At 38.2% G+C, this 17,667-nt stretch overlaps 1 protein-coding gene across 1 annotated transcript in view; it reads left to right on the forward strand.

The window, feature by feature from the left end:
• Positions 1-17,667, forward strand: part of LOC126458125 (low density lipoprotein receptor adapter protein 1-like) — a 203,539-nt gene that overhangs the window by 169,251 nt on the left and 16,621 nt on the right. The window contains exons 4-5 of the mRNA XM_050094959.1: positions 10,474-10,585; positions 13,618-13,747. Coding sequence (XP_049950916.1) covers positions 10,474-10,585; positions 13,618-13,747 — 242 coding nt within the window. The remainder of the gene's footprint in view (positions 1-10,473; positions 10,586-13,617; positions 13,748-17,667) is intronic.

The raw sequence follows: 17,667 nt of genomic DNA on the forward strand, positions 1-17,667 counted from the left end.
TTACTAAACATGGTTTTCCGAAATTTCTTCACAAAAGAAGACGAAGCATATATTCCAGAATTCGAATAGAGAACAACTGACAACATGAGCAACTTAGAAGTAGATATCCTCGATGCAGCGAAGCAGCTTAAAATACTTAATAAAGGCAAGGCCTCCGGTTCGATTGTATACCGGCCAGGTGTCTTTCAGAATATACTGAAAAATAGCTCCATACGTAGCAATCATACACAACAGCTCGCTCGTAGAAAGATCTGTATCCAAAGACTGGAAAGTTGTACAAGCCGTACCAATACCACAGAAAGGAAATAGGAGTAATCTGCTGAATTACAGACCCATATCGCCGGCCGCGGTAGCCGAACGGTTCTAGGCACGTCAGTCCGGAATCGCGCGGCTGCTACGGTCGCAGGTTCGAATCCTGCCTCGGGCATGGATGTGTGTGATGTCCTTAGGTTAGATAGGTTTAAGTAGTTCAAAGTTCTAGGGGACTTATGACCTCAGCTGTTAAGTCCCATAGTGCTTGGAGCCATTTGAACCATTTGAACAGACCCATATCACTAACGGCGATTTGCAGTATGATTTTGAAACATATATGCATTACCTCGAAGATAACGATTTGTTGACAAGCAGCCAACACGGATCCAGAAAATACCGTTCTTTCGCAACACAACTAACTCTTTATTCTCACGAAGTAATTAGTGCTACCGACAGGGGACATCAAAAGTGACTCCATTTTTTTAGATTTCCAGAAAGCTTTTTGACACCGTTCCTCACAAACGGAACGATGTCTAATCAAACTGGGTGCCTATGGAGTATCGTCTGTCTCAGTTATGCGACTGGATTCGTGGTTTCCTGTCAGAGAAGTTTGTAGTAACTGACGGTAGGTGATCGAGTATAACAGAAGTAATATCTGGCGTTCCCCAAGGAAATGCTATAGGCCTTCTGCTGTTCCTGATCTGCATCCGTTTCCGCAAACTCTTGCGATGTAGTGAGTGTAGAGTGTTCGATATTCCTTGTGCTCCCCAGGCATCAACCACGTATGCTGCAACTCGATCAATATGCAGTTTTTTTTTAAATATCATGACAGGAACCAGTTATGAAACCAACTTCTTTTGCAAGTTCTCTGACAGACTACATTTGGTGTGCAGCAGATCCTTTTAAGAATAGGCACCACCAGTTGAGGGGAAAAGCCTGCCCGTGGCAGCTACACTGTTAGCCTTGCAAATGGGTGCTTTGCAGACCACGACCCATTGCTTCTCAATCTCTTTAGTAAGCAACCAAATTCCACTAGTGTGCACAATATGACATGGGTAAGAAGACAAAAAGAAGAATACATTATGTCATTTATTCGTATACTAGAGGATGCAAGTTGGGACTTTGTCTATAAGTGTTCATCTGAGAAGTCTGATGTTGAAACTACCTTTGAAAACTTCCTTAAAAATTATACAGAATTATGGTATTCATGCTCACCACTAATTAAAACCAACTCTTCTGGAACATATAAAAATAAAAAGCTGGAATGGTACACAGACGAACTGGTCCAGATAAGAAAAAACATGCTCGTACTATACACAGCATATAAAAATGCATGTAAACAAAGATCAGAGCAGGAGGGCACCTTTTATGCAGCATACCAAAAATGTAAAAAATTCTACAAACTTAAGCTGATACAGACAAAAAAGGCTGCTTATGAAGGGTACATAGAAGGTGCAACAAACAAGTGCAAGGGAGCATGGCAGATTGTAGCACAAGAAAATCCCACACGTCACACACATGAAACTCAGCTCACTCCAAGGGAACTAAATGACTACTTCATTAGCTCAATTAAAGAAATTGAAAGTAAGATAGAAAAAACAGATACATCTGCAAGCGATTTACTTAATGCCCTTCCACCAGTAGATCATGTCTTTAACTGGTATAGTATCACACCTGCTCAGATTAAAAGAACAGTCACAAAATTTTCAAATTCTAAAAGTATGGACTGCTACTGGCTCTCCAATTACATAGTAAAAAAAACTGTAGACTCGATCGCCAAACCATTGGCATTCATATTTAATAAATGTTTACAGTCAGGAGTGTTTCCCGACTCCCTCAAAATTTCCAAAGTTATTCCAGTGTTTAAAAAGGGTGACAAACATCTTCCTAAAAGTTATCGCCCAATCTCAATTGTGCCAATATTTTCTAAAGTATTTGAGTCACTTATGTACACTCAATTAAGTAGCTATTTTGAGACACACAACCTTTTGAGCAATAGTCAGTTCGGATTCCGACAGGGCAGAAATACCACTGCGGCCATCCTGGAAATTGTTGACCAGACATTAACAGCCTTTGAAGACCGGAATATGGTGTCACTTGTCTTGTGTGATCTGAGCAAAGCTTTTGACTGCATTCCCTTTGGCACCCTGGTTGCAAAACTAGAATTTTATGGTGTATGTAACCCAGCATTAGCAGTAATAGAGTCATATCTTCATAATAGAAGACAGTTTGTCTCAGTTAAAAATAATTACTCCCCTGTAGCAGCAGTTAGTACTGGTGTACCACAGGGCTCGGTTCTGGGACCCTTCTTCTTCATCATAGCCATCAATGACCTACCTCATCACATAAATAGTACTACCATATGCTATGCAGATGACACAACCCTCCCCACCTCACATCAGAACATCTCAGCTTTGGACAATAACACACAGGAATCACTCAAATCAGCCATCCACTGGTTCACATCCAATAAATTACTGTGTAACTCAGAGAAAACACAACAGCTTCTCTTAGGGTTACCCAAAACCATAGAAAACAAAACTGTACAACTATTAGGAATGCATATTGATTCCAAACTTAACTGGGAAGAACACGTAAATCAGGTTTGCAAAAAGCTTTCAAGAGTCTCCTATCTCCTTTGGAAACTTAGGGACATGATTAGCATGAACTTTCTGAGAACAATGTACTGTGGACTCTTCCAGTCACATATTACATATGGCCTTCTCATATAGGGGCACAGCTCTCACAGTAACAAAATTTTGTTGATGCAGAAAAGAATGCTGCGCATAATGTGTAAAGTCGGTCCCACGGAGCACTGTCGTCCTCTCTTTATAAGGCTAAGACTGTTGACCATTGTAAACTTGTATATTTATATCTGTGTGTTACACATTAAAAACAATGGTAAGGAAGGTGTTGTCAGGGAAGAAATTCATAACTACAACACTAGAAGGAAGGCAGATTATGATATACCAAGACACAGACTAACAAAAAGTAGTAACTCACACAAAGTGAATACCTTAAAAATATTCAACAAACTACCGCAATCTGCTCGGGACATGCCCACAAAAATTCTTAAACAAAATTTGTACAATTGGTTATCTGACAATCCATTTTATTCTATGCAAGAATATTATGATCTGAGTAGCACAGAGATAAACCTGTAATTGCATAATTAACTTAATTAACTACTATATATACTGTTACAAAATATTTCATATCTAATACCTTTGTATTTCAACTGTGTTAGGTAACTACTTTATTTGCCAGTGTTATGATGTGTTGCGTAACTACTGTGTTTGCTACTACAATGTAACTCATTTTTGGTACCTTTGTATGTATCTGAAACAAGAATATGTATTAAGCATTGTAGTCACCTGCTTAAGGTTTATGTTATTTGTAAGTTACTCATATGCTAATTATATCTATGCCTTATATATAGTGTCTGGAATATTAATATTATTTTATGTACTGACGAAGCCTATTTCATCTTGCATGATCAATGGCTAATAAAGAATCTTGAATCTTGTGTTGACGGTCTTCTTCAATTGACTGACGACCACTTATGAATGCGAGAACCGTTCGTAGCATTTTCGTAAAATTGCTTCAAAAGTATTCTTTAAATGTTTCCCTCGTTTTCACGCGAAATGTCACATTGCGCGGCTGTTCCCTTAAATCATGCAGAAAGTGGCACGAACATTGTATCAACTAGTTCAAATGGTTCAAATGGATCTCAGCTCTATGGGACTTAATATCTGAGGTCATCAGCCCCCTAGACTTAGAACTACTTAAACCTAACTAACCTAAGGACATCACACACATCCATGCCCGAGGCAGGATTCGACCCTGCGACTGCGGCAGCAGCGCGGTTCCTGACTGTAGCGCCTAGAACCGCTCGACAACCAAAGCCGGCATCAACTAGTGATAGTAATGGATAAAGTGTTGGCAACGGCACTTCGCTAAGGACGGTTCGTTGCCGCGTAAATAGAAATTTAGATAGTTATTCGTACAGACGACGTGTTGCCTCTGTATGAACCTCAAAGTCTTTCACAATGTCTCCTCGCATCACATTGATAATTTGGTCTAATGGAAATAGTTACGAAGAAGAAATTTCGATACACCGACTGAGGACGCTGCTTTGTGCAGTTCTCGAAAATGGGAACAAATCCTCTACAAACCTAATATTGCTCTTTTCCGATTCTTGTTTAGCTCTGTTACCTTGTTTACGCTACTCTGGCGCTTCATGTACTTAAGACTTCATTTTACATATTCGAGAAAGTAACAGAAAACCTTAAATTCATTAACGATCATTTCAGTTACGTAGCGCTGAAAGACAAAAATTCAGTACCTTGTCATGAAGATGTCGATGGCATTTACGCAGTAACAGCACTTCAGATGCCCTTGCTATTCGTAACTTGCACAGTAACAATTTTTGTTCCACAAACCTTCCATATTGGAGGCAACCTATCGTCTTTTGTACTGTGACGTCATGTATTACAGCCTTTAAGCTGTTTATGTCATTCAGCTATAAAATTCGATATATTTAATTTAGACATCTTACCATTTCACAAGCATAAAAAGTGTTGTGGCTTCGTTTGCCATTTGCATATTCCTGCTAGGACGCTATAAAGTAAGGGAACCATAGAAATATAATGTTTTGTAATGCACTGCGCACTTCAAGTTTATAATGCATTCTCTAAAACGGACAACAATTAATGAAATCAAAGAATTAAATTCGTACATTATATGCTACATTTTGACTTCAAAATACAAGTATGATCTCTAAAGTGGGCAGCTAGGAAGATCAGACTTATCAAGTGTCTCATTTCTCAGTAGTTCTGTAACACTAATAGGGTATATTGCATGGAAAATATGTATGATAAACATTCCATGAAAACAATGCAACACCCTCAATGACTGTGTTCAGCGGTTCCAGCAAATGTGCATACGAAGGAGGAGGAATTTGTAGTGTTTAGTGATCCATTTGGCACAGTTATCAGTGATCAAATGGTCAATTGTGTAGAGACTTTAATATAGATTTCTTAATACCATTCACTGTTTCCCAAAAAATAGTGAGCATGTTGCGATGTTATAACACGAAAAAGTAAACAACAAACCTACTAGACAACTAATAACAGCTCCTCTGCAATAGATGGCTTTTTTGTTAATACTGACTTGTCACTTGCTTGCACACTATACAGCATTTCTAATGGTATATCATATCACAACTACTTGGCAGTAAGTATGACTATGCCAGATGCAAATAAGCAGACAGAAGCTCTCCAACACACACACACAAAAGATCAACTGAAAAAAAAACAATATAGCACATCTCACACATCTGCACCATAGAGCTGACTGGAAGGATGTCTACTGCAGTAGCAATATTGACAGTAAGTGTCTTGCAACATTGCTATGAAGTGGCATTCCTAATCAAACTTGCAGCTAAGCAGTACACATGCAAAATCATCAATAACAAATGGCTAACAATAGGAATACAATCCTATTGCAGAAATAAGAGATTGCTATATCTCTACAGTAAAACTACAGACAGCAGGTTATTGCATAACTATTCCAAACAGTGCAAAAGAATTCGAAACAAAGTAATTGTATAATTGGCAGTTCATAATTAGCTCAAGTCATACATCAAATGCCATGTGGGAATTGATCAATGAAACAGTTGGTAAAAAAGGTAAGATACACTCAATAACATGCATTAAAAATGAACATGGTGTTATCACTGACCCTAAACAACTATGTGAAATATTCAACAGTCACTTCATAAACATTGCTGACATGTTTTCTTGTTTAATCAAGACTCCCACACCCGCTTGTCACTCAAATTCAGCAGTACTCCCACAATCACTTTTTCTTGACCCAGTCACGCCAAGTGAAATTTGCAATATTATAAGGCAGAAATCAAACAAACATTCCCGTGGTTTTGATGGCATATCTAATTACCTTTGAAACAAATCTGTCATCCCTTGTGTGACCCACTGTCAGATAAATTGCTCCTTATCATCAGGTAAATTCCCCAGAATTTTTAAAGCAGCAAAAGTTGTCCCTCTATTTTAAAAAAGGTGAAATGAATGGTGTAAACAACTACAGACCTATCTTCATACTATCCAGCATATCAAAAGACCTTGAGAATGCTGTACATGATCATGTTATTAATTTCTTGAAAGGTAATTAATTGCATACTGAGTCTTCATCAGCTTGGCTTTCAGAAAGGGAGATCAATAAATGGAGCAACATATTCATTTTAAATGAAATCTATATTGCATTCAATGAAAGAAAACACACAACATGTGTGTTCCTTGATATCGCAAAATTTTTTGATCTTGTCAACCATGAATTACTCTTGGAGAAACTACTACATTATGGGATTGGAGGAATGAGCAATTACTGGTTTAGGTCATATCATTCAGATAAAGCACAGAACGTAGTAATCACCTCAAAAAATGGTGAAAGTGCTCAGTCAAACGAGCAAGTAGTAAGACAAGGCATTCCCCAAGGTTCCACACTTGGTCCCCATCTATTTATAATATCTGGCCCAAAGCATTGTGGAAGGTCTACCTTTAAAGTTTGCTGATGAGACCAGTATGCTGCTTTCTAATTATTGTCATCATCAACTCAACACCAAAATAATCTGGTAAAATGGCTAAACAAAAGCAAACTTCTTCTAAATCAAGATAAACAATCTGTATTAATTTCCACTCAACATAAAGGTATCATCTGTCATAGATGATATTGGGGTAGAGAATGAGCCCATATATCGAGAAATAACCACAAAATTCCTTGGAGTGTGGGTAGATGACACACTACACTGGGACATATATGAAGACGAATTATTAAAGAGAATGAGCAGTCTTTGTTATGATTTTACTATTCTAAGAAAATTCTTTGAAATGGAAACACTATAAAGTGCCTACTTTGCATTAGTGCACTCAATAATTACGCATTGCATTCTTTTTTGGGGCTCCTCCCACAAGAAGATATTTATTATACAGAATTGAATAATTAAGACAATGAAACAAGTGCCCCTATCCTCCACCACTAGATACCTCTTTACAGAGCTCATTATCTTGCCAGTGTCTTGTATCTATATTCATTATACAGTGTGTTTCATTCAGGGAAGTTTACATATATTTACAAAAAATGAAGATGTTCACCACCAGAATACTCAACATTGCAGTGACGTATTTATAGTTGATCAATGGCTATGTAAAGGACACAACAGTGTAAGGTACAGAGTAATACTTCTGTACAAGAAGCTACCTGAAAGTGTACAGTCTTGCCAGAAAGGATTCAGACCCAAAATAAAGTTAGTGCTACAGAAACACTGCCACTATTCTGTACGGGAATTTATGAATACTAATCTAAAATAATTTGTGTAAAGTACCTTAATATGTGTGTTACCACTTCACTTTCACTTGACTTGTTTGCCTCATTTAATAGATATAACTGTTGGCTCCTTGTTATGACTTATTTGCACACATGACAACATAATGTAAATAGTGTACACAGGCATTACTCTGCAATCTTTATCTGATGACTATATGTGAACATATTGTAAGAGTGATGACTATACAGAGTGGTACAAAAAGGTACAGCCAAACTTTCAGGAAACATTGCTCACACATAAATAAAGAAAATATGTTATGTGGACATGTGTCCGGAAACGCTTAATTCCCATGTTAGAGCTCATTTTAGTTTCGCCATTCCAACGTGATCAAATTGTAAATTTTCACAATCAACATGTGTGGGCTGACGAGAATCCGCACGCAATTGTGCAATCACGTCATCAACACAGATTTTCTGTGAACGTTTGGGCAGGTATTGTTGGTGATGTCTTGATTGGGCTCCATGTTCTTCCACTTACGCTCAATGGAGCACATTATCATGATTTCATACGGGATACTCTACCTGTGCTACTAGAACATGTGCCTTTGCAAGTATGACTCCATATGTGGTTCATGCACGATGGAGCTCCTGCATATTTCAGTCAAAGTGTTCGTACACTTCTCAACAACAGATTCAGTGACCGATGGACTGGTAGAGGTGGACCAATTCCATGGCCTTCACGCTCTCCTGACCTCAACCCTCTTGACTTTCATTTATGGGGGCATTTGAAAGCTCTTGTCTACGCAACCCCGGTACCAAATGTAGAGACTCTTCGTGCTCGTATTGTGGACAGCTGTGATACAATACGCCATTCTCCAGGGCTGCATCAGCGCATCAGGGATTCCATGCGACGGAGGGTGGATGCATGTATCCTTGCTAACGGAGGACATTTTGAACATTTCCTGTAACAAAGTGTTTGAAGTCACGCTGGTACGTTCTGTTGCTGTGTGTTTCCATTCCATGATTAATGTGATTTGAAGAGAAGTAATAAAATGAGCTCTAACATTGAAAGTAAGCGTTTCTGGACACATGTCCACATAACATATTTTCTTTCTTTGTGTGTGAGGAATGTTTCCTGAAAGTTTGGCCGTACCTTTTTGTAACACCCTGTATATGAACAATATATAATTTATATAACTGTATATCATAAAAATGTTTATATTTATGTGTGTGTGTAACTTAAATGTGACTTGTCCTATACTATGCATGATAAAACAATGAGATTTCTGGGATGAATAAAAAATTAGATCTGTGCCCCAACTGTTTTGACTCTGCAGGAGGTAAATGCGCTAAGTTTAGAGATGATCGGTGTTTGCAAATTCATTCTAGGGTGCAGTCAAACCCCACTGAGTATGTACTCACTCCTCTTGAACAACTTCATCCATTTTTCTGGGGTCAAGTGAAGGGCCTGGACCTTTGGGAAGCTGCATGGGCATGTCGATGGATTGCTCCGTGTGTTGGGCACAAAGTATCAGTGGTGCGTCACTGCTTTTGGCAGTGGTCTGTGGAACACTCCCACATCTGTAGATCGGTTTCTAGATGTTCATGCAGTATTTGTGCATGTCAAGACCAAAGCACTGTGCAAGCAGTGGTGGTCAACTGAATGTCATCCAGAGAAGGAATATGGGTACATGTTGCACCTGATGTGTTACCAAGAATGATTGGAAACTGTCTGCTTGCATCAGGACTACAATCATATTTTCCTCTGGACAGGCTGCTACTGACACGGGGACACTGCCAAGCACAGCTATTCTGATGTTGTAAAAGAGTTACCTGGAGAGTGGACTGGTGCTTTATTGTCTTCAGTGATGAGTGTAGGTTCTGTCTATATGCAAGTGATAGATGTACACGTGTACAGCTTAGACCTGGTGAGCAGCCTATTCTCTAAGGCATTTGCCTATGATACACAGGTCCCACTCCATATTTCATAATGGGGGGGCCACAATTAACTATTGCCATCACATTTGGTGTTTCTGAACCAGGCGCACTACATAGTAGGCTGCATCCCAGTGCTACGGCCATTTCTTTGACAGGAAAGTGACGTGCTTTTCCTGCACAACAGTGCAAGTCCACATACTTCTGCTGTGATGCAATGTGCCGTTCGTAGTGTACAGCTACTTCCTTAGTGAGCAAGATCACCAGATCTCTCACCAATTCAATACATATAGGACATGGTGAAGTGGTAACATAGTCGTTGTCCATGTCGTGTAAGAACCATTGCCAAACCACAATAAAGGATGCAAAGTGATGGTTGGGACAGTCTATCACGTGATGTTATTTGGCACCTTCATGATCTTTTGCACCTGAGAATACATAACCATGTTGCCACCACATGGGGGAGGGGGGGGGGGGGGTTTACACTGTGTATTGATAACTGATGGACTGTTTTGTTTGGCCACTCTTCACCGTGATGTGTGTTTCATTTGCTCTGAACTTGTTATCATATACTAATACAATATACTACTTGTCACATGACTTCTCAATAAAATGACCTTGTCCTTGAGTGAGTTGCAATTTTTTTTCCCTCCCCCCAGTGTCTGACCCGTAAAATATTTAAGTCTTGGGGTAACACCTCAGTTACTTCCTGTTACTTACTGAGGTATGATAAAAAGCTACTCATTTCATTCTCAGACTGTTGTTGAACAGTTCCTCACTAGTCAAGACTTTCCTTCTGTCTGTCATATTGACAGACATGACGTAGACTTTACGTCTAAGGGGTTTCATACTTGGGCAATGTCACTTCGATTAGTATCTGTACACACACATACCATACATGTTTTAGGCCAGTCAAGAATGATATATGCTATCATATGTTTCCAGGATCTCCTACTGCTCTGCTGATGCCACATACAACCACGTATTTGCATTCATTGCAACGAATAGCAACGAAACACTGGAGTGCCATGCATTCCTGTGCCCTAAAAGGAAAATTGTAAGTATAGTTATATAGTTTTATATATAATTTGTGTAGTTAATCATAATGATGTGAAACATATTGTTGCATATTTATATTACATATTCATATATAAATATTGCTACATGATGACCATTAACAAGTTATATGAATTAGTATTTCCTACTGACTACCCTTTACATATCACGTAAATAGAAATTCTTCTACAGAAAGAGTTATCAAGGAAACCTTGTTCACTTTGTTTTCATATATAATTTTTCTGTCTGTTAGACATTTTACATCACTGGATAAGTGATCGAAAATTTTCGTAGCAGCGCTTTGCACCCCTTTTTGTGTTAAAGTAGACTTTAATGTGGAATAATAAACATCATTTTTTCTTCTGATATTGTAATTATGTACACCATGGTTCCTTTTGAACTGTAGTGGGTTATTTGCAACAAACTTCATGAGAGTTAATATAAGAATGAAAAAAATCAATTTTTGGCAAAATAATGTAATTGGGTAGATTAAAAAATCTACTCACCAAGTGGCAGCAGAACACACACATAAAAGAATTTTATAGTTAAGCAAGCTTTCAGAGATAGTGGCACCTTCTTCAGGCAGAAGAGTTGAAGGGGAAGGAAGAGGGGCGAAGGAAAAGAACTGAAGATGTCTAGGAAAAGAGGAAGATTTAGGAAAAGTCATCCAGAACTGCAAGTCAGGGAATACTTACCAGATGTGATGAGGAGTCTTTCCTTATTCCTAGAACTGTCCAGTCCTTTTCATCGCCCTGTTTCTCCTCCTTCAACCCTTCTGCCTGAAGAAGGAGTCACTGGCTCTAAAAGCTTACCTAATTATAACCTTCTGTGTGTGTTCTGCTGCTGCTTGGTGCATAGAATTTTTATCTATCCATTTTGGAATCAATTCATGTTCATGGGAGCAATGTTCCACAAAACCTATTATGTCGCTGAGAATAAGAGGTAGCTCTGATTTCCATAAATGTTAATAATGCTGGGAAAAACTTCTAGAAGAGAAACCAAGTACAAAAGCTTGGATTACGCAAAGAAGTGAAAACATATTTCTACTACTGTAGCACTCAATTTGGGCCATATAGACTGTCTCTGCACTACTCTGACTGTCAGTTACAATGTACTCTGCTTATGCAGAGTACCTATCACATCTGCCATCTTTTATACATTTGACAGACGATGTGGAATCATAAAAATCTGTAAACAGCCTTTAATTTGCAGCTACTTTACCTTATGCGTCATTCAGTGCTATGTGACAAACCGTTTATAAGAGATCATATGAAAATTTCACTATACTTCTGCAGTAGTCCACATTTTAACCTTCAAGCGGGTTATCCTTTTACTTCAAATGCAGATTGAGTAGTTCTTCAGCAACATAAAGACTGGATCCAGTCAACCTTGGGAAGGACTCAGTAGGGTGTTTCCAAAGGGTAAATACTTGATACATTACACATCTTAGGTATACAGGTTACTTTATGCAGATTATTCAGTAGCAATGGTATGAGGTGAAGCAAATGAAAAACTAATCCAGTACATCAAACAGTCTCTTAGAGAGGTAAAGATATCCTTTCCAAAATTAAGTATGAAGTCAGAGATCTTATTTTCTTAGTGGCCTTGTAAATAAAATCTTGACACAGACTAATATGTGGATGTCTTGATAAAAAAGTTGAACAGTCTTGGTTATGTTATGAACTTAGTAAACAATGTGACTGAATTAGAAGTTAAAAAAGTCTGTACATAAATTTAGGAGGACCATGAATGCAGGAAAGAACGGGCAAACATGTAAACTTTTGTGTAAAAGCCTTGAGTTAATGACAACCCCTTCTATCTTTATATGTGGAACACTCAATTGTATGTAACAGTGTCATCAACAGTTTTAGTAAATTTCTTTGAAAATAAGTGTCACAGGAGAGATAGATCAAATTATAAACTAATATATCACAGTCTCAAATTTTTTGAGAATATTCCCCATTTTATGGAAATGAAAATTTACAATAAAACTGCAAACAAATATGAACTATCAATTGAAACAAGCATTACAAAAAAAATTAAAATTGAATTTTATTATTGTATAGATCAAGGGTTTCCAAATCAATGCGGTCCAAGAAGTAAACATTTATCACAGCATCAGAAATATATATATTGCATGAAATTCCATTTATGTACAGTTCTGATAAGTTGAATATTTTCAATTTTGAACTTGCACCACATGATGCTATTCTCTCATTGGCCCACACTGTTCTTAACATAGCTACCCATTCTATACTTGACCCATCCCCATGTCTCATTCTTATAACTAGCCAATCCTTCAGATGCACAGGTCTGTTATTTTACAGCAACTTTGGTTGTAACTAGGAAACTAAACATTTAGAGACATGAATTTATGGAAATGCAAGGAAATCTGTACAGTTATGATAAAGAACCTTTTCCCCCATTGTTCTTATCACTACAAGTCAGTAGAGCCAGAAATCTAAGCTACTTAAAATTGTGTATATGTCTTAACTACATTCCTCTGACTGCCACCCTCTCTCCCTTCCTCTTTGGTTACTGTGTGTGGTAAGTACAATATGTATCCCCCAAAAATTCACATCTTCTTCCAATGTGACCGAGATAAGCTAAAAGGTTGGACACCCTGGGTGTAGATGAGAATACATAGATAAAACTGAGATTACTGATGAATCTCTGTAAGGTTTTGATACGGCTTTCACTAATAGATAGATTGCTTCATGAGGAAGATTTGTGTGGATAAATTTCTTAGCACCATGCCGCAGAAGACTTCTGGTTGTAGATACTTTGTGCTACATGTGTGAAGCAAGGGAAAGTTGATAGTCAAATTCTAATTGTAAAAATATGCTGTGTGATTTTCAACTTTTACTTTCTGAGATTCATCACTGTTCACAAATTCACCATCCATACCAGGAGTTATCGCAATAATTTTCAGTTGCTGAAGTATACTAGTACACTTTTCCCTTCTGCACTACATTTTTTGTAAGCATGAGTCATTAATAGAGTACAGTACAGTAGTACATTTTATGTTTGCAGGCACAAGAGGTCACACTAACTGTGGCACGGTCTTTCAACACAGCCTATGAGATGTGGCAGATGTCTCAAGGATCCAACAAACTTCAAGATGAGATCAACAGACAGCTGTCTCAGAAACATAAAATCTCAGGTAAGTACACCAGGAGAGGCTATTACTAAGAAGCAGTGCTCATCACAGAGTTGAATATTGTAACATATTCAGGTTATCTGAATTAAATTGCTGACACTAATGAAGTATACATTTCAAGAAAGGAAAAATGTCAAAGTATATCATTGGAAAGATTTACAGGTTCTTTAAAAGTTGTCATTACATTTTGTGAAATAGCAACTGAAGTACTGTATTGGTGGTAACAAAAAGAGATATTCTTCAATAAATGAGCAAGAATTTACAAAGCAGATAAGAGATTTTTTAATATTGTGGTGGATTACTTTAACCTGACATAAAAATGAGTGATGAATGATAGGTAAGAATGAACATAATGTTTATCATCATCATCACCATCATCATCATCAGTTTGACATCCATTGTTATTTAAAGGTGTCCCCTAAACTTTGCCATGGATTATGGTCCTAGGTTGTATACAATCAAGTTACTCCTGCATGTTTTTTTATTCATCTACCCACCTCCAGTTAGATTATTGTCTTAGTCTCTTCCTGTCTCTTGGAATGCACCAAAGAATCTCCTTGGGTGCATATCTTGTCAACCTCCATTTCATTTTCATTACTGTCATACTTACATAGAAGCACTAGAAAACTAGGGCATAGTCTACTCTATGATAGGTTATCAGCTGCCAACCAATAGGCAGAAGATACTGTAAATAAGAAAAATGTAAGAGGTGGAGCAGTCATTATTTTAAATTTATTCAGTGGAGGAAATGAAACATCAGAAGTCATAGGACTAGAATGACCATGATCTAAAAGTTATGTGTTGTCAGACGTTTTCTTCATGTACAACATACAGTTAATGTTCATCTGTGCCTTACAATCATGACACCTAGTACTATAGTATGTTTATCACATAACTGCAAATTATATAAAAATATGTGACAACAGATAGTAATCTGGAGGTGATATAACATCAGAAACAATTAAAACTTACATTGTTTTCAAGTGCATGGAAGCATTTGTGTCCCTTGATGGTAGAAGTAACTATCAGTTAGAATTTGAAGTGTATTCACAAGCAAAATATTTTGTAGTGTACACAGATACATATAAAACTACACACTATCCTACCTTTTGAAACTATTAGTTCCTTCTTCAAGCAGGAGAGAAGGATAGGTTGGAGAAAGTTTAAAATAGAGGACAGGTCATTCAGATCCCAAGTTGAGAGGAAACCACCTCTTTTGAGGATAAGGTGAGATGCAGAGAAAGTGGGAGGTCAAAGATAGCAACTTTGTAGGATGTGTGTCAGCTTCTGTTCAGAGATGATGACAGAGTGACAAGTAAAGGAACAGAAATTAATAGTGCAATTAAGAACTTGGAGGAGAAGCATGTGGAACAAATATTTGAGAAAGAGGGGAGAGAGGAGAAAGAATCAGGTAAATTTGAGTTGTGAAAAGGAGTTAAGCTTTTGCAGGAAGTGGACAAGTTCTTCTTCACTATGAGTCCAGACCACAAAGCTGTCAGCGACAAGCTAGAGGGATCAGCTTCAGGGTCCTGAGGAATGTCATATCCTCCATACAAAACCAAAAGGAACTGTTACTGACCTCCATCTCACCAAAATCCCTATCCAAATTTCAAGCCTATAAAATCAATTAGGAAACAAGAATGACTATGGATTTACAGCTGCCACCCTATATCAAATGCTTCCTTCTATAAAGTCAAGGCATACACAGTAAATGTATCTGCTCAACAACCAAATCCTTCAACACCCACATCAACAACTTCTCCAAGGCTTTCTGCTCCAACAGCTACACTACAGTCTTATTCAGAAACAAATCTTCAGGAGAATATCCTCCTCTTACACTGTAACACATTTCACATTTCAAAAAAATTAAGAAGCTTCCCTTTTTGTCATCCAGTACCACTCGGGTCTTGAATGCCTCAATACAATACTTCACCAAAGCTATGACTTTCTCAAGACAAGCCTGATATGAAACGCACTCTACCTGATGCTCTCCCCACACCATCCACTGTTATCTTCTGTCATCATCTAAACATTCACAATGTTCCAGTCAAACTGTATGACATACTTGAATCATTATCTATATAATGTGAGTGGCTAGAATAAAAAAATCTACTCAGCAAGCTGTGACAGGAGAACACAAACACAAAAAGGGTTAACTTCTGCAAGCTTTTGGAACCAGTAGCTCCTTTTCTGTCAGTTGAGCTGAAGCAGAAGGAAGAGGGTTGAAGGAAAAGGACTGAAGAGGTTTAGGAAAAGGGGTACAGTTCAGAAAAGTCACCTAGAACCTCAGGTCAGGGAGACTTACTGGATCAGATGAGAAGGAAATCAAAAGGCAGAACAATTTACAGAAGTACTCATGTTGTTTATCAACTAACAGTGATTTATTTAGGAATAACCTGCACTAAACTGGCTTACTGAATAAATAGGCATAGAAAAATTTTGCACTTTGTTCTGACCCAGTACACAGTTGCTGAATACGATCTTCAGCATGACTTAAGGGACCTGAGTGCCTGCTACACTGTAAGAGGTACTTGGATCTTCTCTCACGATACTACAGGGTGGCACATGAAATGTGTTACCAGTTGTTTCTTTCACAATTTACGACGCACATTAGATAACCCGCTGGGATCTCTACAGCAGTACCAGCAGAGCATGGAAAAACAAATGAGTTACAAAATGATGTGTAATTCACGATACTGCTGCTAGGAGACTAGTAAGCAGCAATGGCTGACAATGCAAGACTGACGACACAGCAACGATCGACAATTGTGTTACTTTTTCATGAAATGAAAAGCCTTGTTGTGACTCAGAGGTGTTTATGACAACAGTTTAACACATGATGGGTCCCTTGCTAGAAGGCCATCCACAGGTTGTACGATAAATTTGTACAGGAAGGAACAGTATTGGAAGCAAAGCGACCTCAACCTAAGCCTGTTTGTTCAATGGAGAATATTGAAGCGGTACGAGTTGCTGTACAGAGAAGTCCTGGGAAATTGTGTAGAAAGGCAGCAGTGCAACTGGGAATATCCAGATGCTCCATTCAATCCATTCTTAAAAGTGACCTCCATATGTACCCATACAAGATGACCTGTGCACAGAAGCTCACTGAAGAACACAAGCAGCAGAGATTACTGTTTGCTCAGTGGGCGGAGGATGGGGAAGAAACTGTCAACAACGTTTGGTTTTCAGACAAGGCACATTTTCATTTTGATGGTGTGGCTAACAAACAAAATGTACACTTTTGGGCCACTGAAAACCCACAAGTGCTTCATGAACGACAACATTATGCACCGAGGATTACAGTGTGGGCAGCAGTTTCGAGTCACAGATTTATTGGACCCCTTTTCTTTGAAGAAACTGTGAACAGCGAGCATTATTTGAGCATGCTTCACAATAGCTTCATTCCACAGCTTCTTGCTACTGCCTTGCCCTTCAACATGCAGTGGTTCATGTAAGATGGAGCAAGGCCACATACTGCAAACACTGTGTTGGAGTTTTTACATGAGCATTTCAACATGCGGATCATTTCACTCAGGTTTCCAGGTTGCTTCAATGACAGACAAAATTGGCCCCCCAATAGTCCAGACATCAATCCATGTGACTTTTTTCTTTGGAGGTACCTTAAGGAAAAAATTTTCCCGAAATATCCACATGATTTAATGAAACTCAGAAGACTTATTCTTCAAGCTTGCAGTGAAATTATGGAAGACATGTGCCATAGGGCAATCACTAACTTCAGTGTTCATTTGAAGGAAGTTAGGAAACGAAATGGTGCACATATTGAGCATGTGCTGAGTTAGAACAAATCTTCATGGACGGCTCTTCATTGTAGTATATGTTCCTTTCAGATTGTATTGACAATGAAGTTTATATTCAAAAACAAAATGGTAACACATTTCATGTGCCACCCTGTAGTTTCCCTA

Source organism: Schistocerca serialis, chromosome 2, assembly GCF_023864345.2.
Source record: "Schistocerca serialis cubense isolate TAMUIC-IGC-003099 chromosome 2, iqSchSeri2.2, whole genome shotgun sequence".
Classification (NCBI taxonomy): Eukaryota; Metazoa; Arthropoda; class Insecta; order Orthoptera; family Acrididae; genus Schistocerca; species Schistocerca serialis.